This window comes from Equus caballus, chromosome 2 (assembly GCF_041296265.1).
Source record: "Equus caballus isolate H_3958 breed thoroughbred chromosome 2, TB-T2T, whole genome shotgun sequence".
NCBI lineage: Eukaryota > Metazoa > Chordata > Mammalia > Perissodactyla > Equidae > Equus > Equus caballus.
This window is the reverse complement of record NC_091685.1, coordinates 111304698-111315349: the sequence shown is the minus strand read 5'-3', so window position 1 is coordinate 111315349 and position 10652 is coordinate 111304698. Positions and strand designations below refer to the sequence as shown.

Genomic DNA, 10652 nt, shown 5'->3' with positions numbered 1-10652 from the left:
GGGGTTGGCCAGGTTTCATATGACATATATGCTTAAGCAGAACAAAGTACACATTGAGCCTGAAACAGAAAAAGATATTCACAGACAAGGTGACAAGTCCAGCACAAGCTATAAGGACTCTCTCGGTAAGCAAGGGTTCTAGTCCCAAAGCCCATTCTTATACAACCCAGTACGAGTCAAAAGACTGCACACAAGAGACTGCCTTTCCCAACAGTTTGGCTCTTTCATAGAAAACAAATAAAGCTAAATTACAAGAGAGTCATAGAATTGAATGACCTAGAAAATAGGCACTTAATTATCCTGAGAGTTTTTATCCATAGGGGAGCAGCATAATGAAGAATAAGGCTACAAGATTTAGAATCCATGTTTTATTTATCTATGGGCAATTCAACAATTTTTAAACTTAAGTTCTCCGAACTTTAGTTCTCTCACATGTAGTAAGATGGAACTAATACTACCAGCTTCCCAGTTGTAATATATAAACTGAGATAACATACGTAAAATCTCTAGCACCTGTCCTAGGACAGAGGTATTAAATAAATCCAAACTTCTAGGGTCAAACTTACAGGGAAATCTGGGTGATACAAATGCTTTGAATTTCTTTATAAAAAGAAAATTAGCAAATGATGTAGTTTCCAGTTTTATTTAAGACTTTACATATCTGAATAACTTACTAAAAACCAAATGCTCATCTGTTTTTAAAGAGTTGCACAAAAGGAAAATAATAGGGAAAGTAATGGCTTGTTTGCCAAATTCATTTCGATGTGGGGCCAATTTCATTAAACTTAAAAAAATTCTAAGTCTTTTGACCCTGGGACTCTAAAAATAGCAGTTGGAATTAATACTGTTCTTGGATTCATGGTTCCAAAAAGTCATTTACATTTTCTTTGTTTCATGATGCTGTAGATTTAACAACATATTGGTAGAAACATGTAACTACTCACATGGATTAAACATCAAGAGACCAATTTGTGTATATAAACTAAAAACTAAAAATGAATACATTCAGATATTATGGAACTGTATAACAAATGTAATTTGTTCACTTTACAGAAGGAACAAAAAAGAATTAATAAAGAGTGGTCTTTTTCATTATTTTCAAAAATTCTTCCTCATTTATTCCTCCATCCCCGTCACGATCAGCTTCATCAAGCATTTCCTGTAAAACGAAATGTTAAATATGATATGTGAAATCTATAAAAGTGAATAATGATATAAATGAATGTTCAAATACATACTCCAAACCAAATTTTATTTTAAATGTATTTATGAGTACAACTAAAGAATATAACTATAAATTATATGTTACATATGTTTTATGTTATATATGTTTTGTATGTTATATACGTAAATTTTAAAAAATAACATCTACCTGAAGTTCATCATCTGTTAAATTTTCCCCTAGTTCCTTAGCGACCCTCTTGATGTTGGTTAGTGTTATGCTTCCAGTCCCATCATCATCAAATAATTTGAAAGCCTTCAGTATTTCTTCTTTTTCATCTTTCTCACTCTTTATGAAAACAGAAACAACTAAATGTCATTAGTCTTTCATTTATCCTATCAAGCTGGGTCTACAGCAGCAACGTACCAGGTAGCTGAGCTCTGACTTTATGTACTGCTCTGACTTTTAACAATTATTCCAGTGCACTCACATCTGCCCATCCACGTATGTAAACTCAGGGTTTATTAAAGCGGAAGAGGCACAGGGTGGTAAAGAGAATGTATCTCTTATTAACTCCAGTAATTGAGATCCATGACCAAAAATGCAAGCTCCAAGAGAACAAGGAGGCTGTCTCATTCAACGCTCCCTAGAACAGTGCCTCGCCAAAACAGACAATAAATGTTTGCTGAATTCAAGGCTTCAAAATGCTGGCCCCATTCTGTCTATCTAGCCATGTATCCTCATTCATGGGAATGAGCCATGTCCATCAGCCATGTAGCCATTATTTCCTAATGAAAAACCTCTTCTCCACCCTGGACAGTCTTCATTACTACCCCGAAAACATCTTTATTTTGCTATTCCTATCAATCTAAATCCCACCCATCTTCAAAGACTGAGCCAAGTCTTCCTCTATGAAACCTCTGATTGCTCCAGCCAAAAAATGTAGGAGGCTACTGCTTGTATTTCTTTGAAAAACAAAATCACTAATGTACCATTTTTACACTCATTATGGCAAAAAAATCTTCAAAATTAATGGTGCCAGTTCCTTCTGTGTCGATTTCAGCTATCATTTTTTTAATTTCTTCTTTCTTTGGTTCAAATCCTAAGGCTCGCATTGCAATCTGAAATAGGAAGCAAACAAATTATAATATGCCACAATCTCATTCCTAGCTTTTAAATGACTTATTATTAATTACTAGATTCTCTCTTTTTTATACAGACTAGGCATAAACATAGAAAGTCGGTGAACAGGCCTAGGTTCCAATCCTACTGTGCCATAGGATAGGTCGCTGTCACACCCCGGACTTTGGCCTACTCATTTATAAAACAAGAATAAAATGTTTTACAAGGTATTGTTTTGTTAGTGCAGGGCAAGTGAATACACCAACAGTGTAGGTGTGTGCACTGAAGAGACTTTATATCAAGCTTCCAGAAGACTACTGTTAAAGACTGAAAAATTGCCACAAATGATAGTTTTTAAAATGTTTTAGAATTAGAAGCAATTTCAGAACCTTCAACTCTTTCACATCTATGGTTGCAGACCCATCAACATCAAACAAATCAAAGGCCTCTTTAATTTCTTGCTTTTGGGTTTCATTCAATTCAATTTTTGCTGCTCTTTTCCTCCATTGGTCTGAACTTGTGTGGTAGCTGGATGCCTGTAATAAATACACACATGGGTGAAAGATAAACTATATAACTGGAAAAGTCACCAGAGCCAGAATAATTGATAATGAACTAATTACATCTAATAAATAAACGTATCCAAGCATCCTATTCCCTACTATATAATGAAACTCAACAACTTGCCCCTTTTCCCTTTGCTAACATTTGTGCTTTTAGTTATTGATATCTTGATGGAAAGCCTGGTTCTTCTTTACTAGTTAGGTTTTTCCTTAAAACTGGTGCCTTTTGAGAGGGAGAAGAGGCAAAGGAAGGCATGCTGGAACAGTAGATGGTGTCATGTCAGAATACAATTAGCCTTACTCAATCCGTCTGAAAAGTGGTCGTTTAAGGAATATTTACCTTCATATATGCCTATATGTCTCACAATAAAATTTGTTCATTTTGTGGGATATGCTTGATTGGAACATAATATCCTTTTCACCTTATTCTAGCATACTCTTCTATATTACAGAGGCTGAGGAACGAAAAAGTAGATTTTCCAAGTAAAAAACTACTCCAGGGATCTAGATAAGAATACATGTCGGGCCATCCATCAGTATCCACCGTACATTTGGAAGCTAGAGGTCACCTTCCTGCTATTTGCCATTTCCCGCTGGCAAGCAAGGCCATGGAGTTACTCCTGGGGTTATTCTGCAGCCTCATTTTGGTATCCTGTCTCCAGCTTTGAGCTGAGAAGCAGTGGGGGACTAGACTCCTTGTTCCTGTGTACCAGTCGCCAGCTTCACGTGCAGGTGTTGGCTGTGGCAGCGGCAGATGCTTGATCCCTGGACTGCAGACACACTGGTGCGGTCCTTGACTAAGCAGTGCCAGCGGCAGCCTTCAGATTCCCCACTTCCCCAGCACTGGCAGAGTTTGTAGCTCCGCCGGCGAGTCAGTTTTCAGAGTTCAGGACATCTTTCCTAGAGGTCCAGGCCGTCCAACAGTTCTTAAGCATCTTAATCTCTGTATTCAATTCCTCTCTGGTTAAAGAGTGGTTTCTGTGTTCAACACGGAACCTATTGCAGACTGTTGCTATTAGCAGTTGATGGGGTGGATGAGGGAAAAAAGGAAGAACCCCTGTTCCCCAGGGAAAATGCGCTTCTATTTGGCTACGAGAGGAGGCGTTACTGACGACACTCGAGGATCACGATAAAGACGCGAATAAGACATATCATAAACTAAACAAAATTCCTTCCTTGCTCCGAGGGGAAACCAGCCCCAGCGGGAGATTACAGCCTCGCACTCACCATGGCCCCAGCCGGTGTCCGCAGCTTAGAGCCCGGACCCCACCTGCCGCCCCGCAGCCCAACAGCAGCCTCCTCCGCTCCGACGCCGTTGCTAAGGCCGCTCTCGCAGACCTCTCGTTCAGCCCCGCCCACCCGCGTGCACATACTGATTGACAGTTATCCCATCCAATGGGCAGGAGAAAAGGCCCTTGAGGCCAGCCCCCTCACTCTTCTCTCTACCAATAGCCTAACGCTGTGCCTTTTACTGCCTACAGTTAAACGGAACTTCCCGTCTGGTTTCTTAGCGACCAGGTCCTCAGCCCCGGCCCGCTTGCTCCTCTTCGCACATGCGCAAACTGCGTGCGAGGAAGGAGTGGGGCGGGTCTTCGCCCCGGCGCCTTAGGGTGGTTGTGCCCGCCGGATGCTCGTCTGGTGGTGGGAAGCCCTGGACTGGAGCCTCCCGTGGGCATGGAAAACAGACCGAGGTTAGTAGGGAGGTGCTTCCACCGACTGCTGTCTTTGGTGAAGACGTAGGGAGCCCTTGTTTGCTTTTCTGACCTCTTAGGGCCGGGAAAGGATGAGAATCTAGGGCCTGGTAAGCCTGGGTGTATTGGTACAGCTTTGAGCGGAGAGGACTGCTCTTTCCATGAGCCTCCACAGTGCCTGGCTCTTGGCCTTTAGCCACTTCCCTCCTCCCTGGTTCACAGGGATTCTGGCCTGGAAGGCAATGGCATTTCTTTATAGGAGGGGCGTGGTGCGGCGATGTACTTGGAAGGAGGTGGGTGAGGGGGCAGGATGGGTCTTGGGATGCCCTTGAAGCCTCACTGCATAGGAAAGAGTTTTGACCAGGATTGTGTTTATTTGTGGGGTAGGACTTTGGCCCCACCCCTCATCACTCTCAGACATCTACCCGACTCCTCGCTGACCACTCTCACCTCCAGCCATGCCATTGGCTGAATCCCAAGATCTCAACCCTACCCGGGCGTAGATCCGCGCTCTTGAGCCACACACAGGTGGCCTGATAATCCAGCTGACTCAGTAACAGCCGAGATTCAGATGCCCAGACAGCCGCTGTAAACCAGCGCAAATTCTTGTCCAGAGAGCCGGGCTTGCTGGCTCTGCCAAGTACTGAATCTGGTCATGGACCGACTAAAGAGTGGGGGAGAAGGACTGAGGTGGATCTTTCACTTCCTAGTAGGAATGAAAAGGTGATAGTCTCTTGAAACTTACAGATCAAGACTTTTTGTGACTCCTGCAGTGCCTTCTCTAAATACTTTATTTTTTAAAATCAGACTGGATTCTCCAGCAATGGATTCAGGAAGAACATTAACTTTCACCTGGTCTTTTTCCTTTGTCTCACTTATCTCATTGAAGTAGAGCAGGAAAAACGTGCAAAGCACATTCTTGAAGCAGTCTCCCAAGTCGCTGTTCCTACTTTAGTAAGTAGGAACGTGACACATTTTCCAAAACCATCATGCCATCTTGTTCGCATTATGTCCCAGGCAGACACCCAAGCATTGTAATAATTGATTTAAAAAAACTCATTAGGATTCTGGAAAATAGGTGAGGTTATCCTAATATTAGAAGTGATTTTTCCGTATAAAGTTACCCCAGTGGAAATTAATAGGATGCAAATTCAAGATATTTTGTGTATTAAGTAAAATTTTCAGTGTCTTAATTATAATATATTGATTTTTCAGGCCATTAATCTCACTTGAAAAATTGCTCTTGATAAGTTTCAAGGACATACACTTCATCTTTACTCCTAATATTAAAGGGATTTCTGAGACCCGGAAATGAATAAGTGACCAAATATGTAGAACCAGATTCTAATTTCTAGGCTCTCTTGGATCAAGTTTGATCTCATGTTAATTAAAAGGCTGAATAGTATGTTAACCTGCTTTTATATCACTCTATGATTTAGGCTCTTATATTTGGGATATTAACTTCTAGTAAAAGTGATTTTTTAATTATAGGCTCAGATTGCAATTTCTAGGTGGCAGATAGGAAGTACTCAGTCCTAAAAAATAGCTATTACTAATCTAATCGTACTATAGAACATTGATAATAATAATAATCATCTAGGAAAATATTAAACACGTTAGCACTCTTAAATCTCCCAAATTTATTTATACTCTCTACGTGTCATGTACTATGCCAACTATTAGGTGAAAGGAACTGAGTGTAGAATATAAAGATGAATAAAAGCAAGGAACCCACAGATTAGTGGGGGAGATAGGCAGAGACATAAATATAGTGTTTTAAATTCAGGGTGCTAAGTGCTTTAGCAGATCTGTGTAGAAAGTGCTTTGGAAGCACAGGAAAGAGATGCTACTTCCCAGAGCACTGGAGAAGGCTGTATCAAAAATGTGGCCTTTGCCTTTGGTCATGAAAGATGTATAACATTTGCCAAGGTGAAGAAAGGGTAGGATATTCATATCAGAGTTTAGCATGTGCAAAAAGGAAAATGAATGTATGTTCTAATGTGTCAAAATCATGGGGTTTCTAAGGAAAGGTGGAAGATGAGTCTTTTAAATTGAGATCAGATTATAGGACACCTATGTCAACCTAGGGAGTAAAGACTTTATTTTCTAATAGATAAATAGACGTTTTTAGGAAGTGGAGTGATTAGGTTTGTGCTTTTCAAAGATAATTCTGACAACCATGTGAAGGAGGAACCATTTTGGAAGCAATTAAAGGGCCTCAACTAAGGCAGTTCTGAAAAGGATTCCTGCCAACTCTAAGAGTAGTTGAACCGTAAATTTATGGTGGAGGAATACTGACAGTGGCGTGTGTTTAATCTTGTTTCAGTTTTGTACTTAAATCTAAGATAACAAATATAATGAAAACCATTCATGCATTCAGTCATCAAATATTTATTGAGTGCCTGCAGTGTGTTAGACTATATTCTTGTATGTGGAATGTCTCAGTGGCTAAAATTGCCCTCCTGGGAGTTACATTCTAACAGAGGGAGATAATCAATAAATAATAAATAAATAAGTAAACTATGTACTATTTTATAAGGTGATAAGTGTTATGGAAATGAAGAAAGTAGAGCAGATAAAGGGAATCCAGAGTCTAGAGGGAAAAGAGAAGTTTGCGAAGTGTTAAATAGGGTGCTCAGGGTAGGCCTCATTGAAAAGGGGGAAATTTGAGTAAATATTTAAAGGTGGTGAGGCAGTAGATTTCTTGGGGAAGAGCATCCCAAGAAGAGGAGCCTTTCAACTGGACAGAAACACTAAGGTGGGGAGCATAACTTGCGTGCTCCAGACATAGAGAGGAGGGCTGAGCAGAGGGTCAAAGGGTGTAGTAGTAGGAGACAAAGAGGGGCCAGAGGCAGGAGTGCACATGATCAGGGCACTGTCAGGACTTTGACTTTCACTCTGAGTGAAATGAGAAGGCTTTGCAGGATTTTAAGCAGAAGAGTGAAAGGATCTGAGTTAATTTGTTTTTTGAGAAAGATTAGCCCTGAGCTAACATCTGCCGCCAAGCTACCTCTTTTTGCTGAGGAAGACTGGCCCTGAGCTAACATCCGTGCCCATCTTCCTCTGCTTTATATGTGGGACGCCTGCCACAGCATGGCTTGACAAGCGGTATGTAGGTCCGCACCCAGCGTCCAAACTGCCAAACCCTGGCCCGCCAAAGCGAAACATGCAAACTTAACCACTCTGCCACCAGGCTGGCCCCCAAGATCTGAGTTGTTTTTTTTTCTTTTTCTCCCCAAAGCCCCCCAGTACATAGTTGTATATTCTTCGTTGTGGGTCCTTCTAGTTGTGGCGTGTGGGACACCACCTCAGTGTGGTTTGATGAGCAGTGCCATGTCCGCGCCCAGGATTGGAACCAACGAAACACTGGGCCGCCTGCAGCAGAACGTGCGAACTTAACCACTTGGCCACGGGGCCAGCCCCGATCTGAGTTAATTTTTAAAAGGGACTCCTGTGTCAGACAAAGAAGTAAAGTCTTTATTTTCCAAGTTGGAGATTTTTAGGCAGTGGAGTGATATGATTAGACTGCTGTCTGGGGAATAGACTGGAGATAGGCAAACTCTTAGTTTTGGTGATGGAAAAAGCTAATCATAACTGTCAGAAAATACTAATTTTTTTAAAATGCGACTCCTGAAAAGCATTGCATGTCTTAGTATTCTAAACCAAGTACTTTAGACAAGACTAGACATGATCTCAGGAAAAGAAAGCTGCTTCTGATGTCAGAATCCCACTGAAATAGTCTGACTGTGCTCTTCTATTACACTATTAACTTCTATTAACTTCAAACTTAATAGCTTAATAGGCTTGCTGGCTTAATAGCTGGCAAGTAAAGTTGTTAGTGATCTCAATAATGAAACAGAACTCTGTCTGTGGAAAACACTGATGCTGATGTGTAGCAGAACAAGAATCAGATTGTGTCAGTTCAACGCCAAGAACACTTGCCAGAGGTGCTTCTCGTGTTTGAAACTATCTGTTGCACCATCCCTCCCCTGTCTTTGTCTTGTTATACTCAGCCTCTTAGAAGATGAGGGATTCTTGTTTGAGTTTTTATTTTATGTTAATTATAGTGAATTGTAATCTCATCAAATAATAATTTGGGAGCTCTTCTAAATTTAGGAATGCTAAGACTGTTTTTTAAAAAAATTACTGTTGAGGGGCTGGCCCCGTGGCCGAGTGGTTAAGTTCGCGCGCTCCGCTGCAAGCGGCCCAGTGTTTCGTTGGTTCGAATCCTGGGCGTGGACATGGCACTGCTCATCAAGCCACGCTGAGGCAGCGTCCCACATGCCACAACTAGAAGGACCCACAACGAAGAATATACAACTATGTACTGGGGGGCTTTGGGGAGAAAAAGGAAAAAATAAAATCTTTAAAAAAAATAAAAAAAATAAATAAATAAATAAATAAAAATTACTGTTGAAACTTGGAATACAGTTTTCAAATGCTGAAACAGATCTCTTGCATAATTATTTTGATATTACTTTTATGTGACTTTTTGCTCAAAGATTAGTTTTGTCTAAATGATTTCATGCCTTCTCTGGGAAACCTTTTTTCATATAATTAAATACAGACTAAGTTTGAAAAAGCCCATGACTTTTTCCTTTTACTCTAAATTCTCTATGAGTTTTCCACTCATACAGTAATATCTTGTGATTTAAGTATAGTATAGAAAGGAAACCATAAACAGAGACTCTGACACCTAAAAGAAAAAATGGGCTTATCCATATTAGGGGTATGAACAAGGCTTATGAGAAGGCAGAAAGGCTTAGAAGTGGGAAGTGCAGTGGGAGATTCTACAGAAGAGAGGGCGAATTACCATCATGCTGAGTAGAAGGGCAGCCAGATGGTGGTATTGGATAGTAGTTAACAGCAGGGGACTTTGGCATTAGACAAACCAGGGTTTTAGCCCATATTCTTTTACTAGCTATGATGTTTTGTATGTTACTTATCTGTTCTTTATTTTCTACATTGTTAAAATAGGTTAGCTCTAGTACCTACCTCATATTGTTGTTGTGAGGACTACGTTATATAATGCATGTAAAGTGCCTCCTACTTAATAAGCTCTCAAAACCTGTTGGGAATGAAAAACAAAAGCAAAAATCCAGTCTTGTCTTTTCAGGCTTGTCTTTTCAATAAATTATTCTGGAGCAACTGGATATCCGTGAGGGAAAAAATAACCCCTACCTCACACAAAAATCAGTTTCTGATGAATTATAAACATAAATATAAAAGCCAAAACAAAAAAAACAAAGTTGGAGGACTCATACTTCCTGACTTCAAAACTTACTACAAAGCTACAGTGATCAAAACAGTGTGGTCCTGGCTTAAAGATGGACATGTAGACCAATGAAATAGAATTAAGAATCCAGAAATAAACCCAAACATCTATTTCCAATTGATTTTTGACAAAGGTACTGAGACCACTCAATGGGGAAAAGAATAGTCTCTTCAATGAATGGTACTGGGACAATTTTATATCCATATGCAAAAGAATGAAGTTGGACCCCTACCTCACACCGTATACAAAAAAATCAACTCAAAATGTATCAATGAACTTAATATAAAATATAAAATTATAAAACTCTTTGAAGAAAACATTGGGTTAAATCTTCATGATTTTGTATTTGACAAGATTCTTAAATATGACACCAAAACCATGAGCAACAAAAGAAAAACTAGACAAATTAGACTTCATTAAAATTAAAAATTTCATAGGTCTAAGTATATTGTCAAAAAATAATGGAAATATAACCTATAAAATGAGAGAAAATATTTGCAAATCATATTTTTATGAGGTTCTAGTATCTAGAATACATAAAGAACTCTTACAATTCAACAACAAAAAAAACCCAATTTTAAAATAGGCAAAAGATTTGAATAGATATTTCTCCAAAGATAGTGTACAAATGGCCAACAAGCACATGAAAAGATGTTCAATATCATTAGTCATTAGAGAAATGTAAATCAAAACCGCAATGAAATATCACTTCACATCCAGTAGGATATCTATTATTTAAAAAGTAATAGTATTAAAAAATAAAACAAAACAGACGATAAGTGTTGGTGAGTGTACTGGGCTGAATAGTGTTCCCACCTAAACTCATGTCTACCCAGAAT

At 39.6% G+C, this 10652-nt stretch overlaps 2 protein-coding genes across 11 annotated transcripts in view; one reads left to right on the top strand and one right to left on the bottom strand.

Annotated features, from left to right (window-relative positions):
* Nucleotides 1-353: 353 nt before the first annotated feature.
* On the bottom strand, nucleotides 354-4297 carry CETN4 (centrin 4). The gene is made up of 5 exons (XM_003364501.5): nucleotides 4075-4297; nucleotides 2674-2820; nucleotides 2155-2283; nucleotides 1373-1510; nucleotides 354-1159 (listed from the first exon to the last, which is right to left on the bottom strand). The coding sequence occupies exons 1-5, from the start codon at nucleotides 4216-4218 to the stop codon at nucleotides 1070-1072; spliced, it is 648 nt and encodes a 215-aa protein (XP_003364549.4). The 5' UTR covers nucleotides 4219-4297; the 3' UTR covers nucleotides 354-1069.
* A 40-nt stretch (nucleotides 4298-4337) lies between these two features.
* The window catches only part of BBS12 (Bardet-Biedl syndrome 12), a 67948-nt gene continuing 61633 nt past the window's right edge, over nucleotides 4338-10652 (top strand). For 9 of the 10 annotated variants that reach the window (XR_011430316.1, XR_011430318.1, XR_011430319.1 and 6 more), the window contains exon 1: nucleotides 4345-4538. The gene's annotated coding sequence lies outside the window, so the exon portion shown is untranslated. Of the gene's footprint in view, nucleotides 4539-10652 lie in introns of all 10 variants that reach the window. The other variant, XM_005607784.4, reaches the window with a different exon arrangement.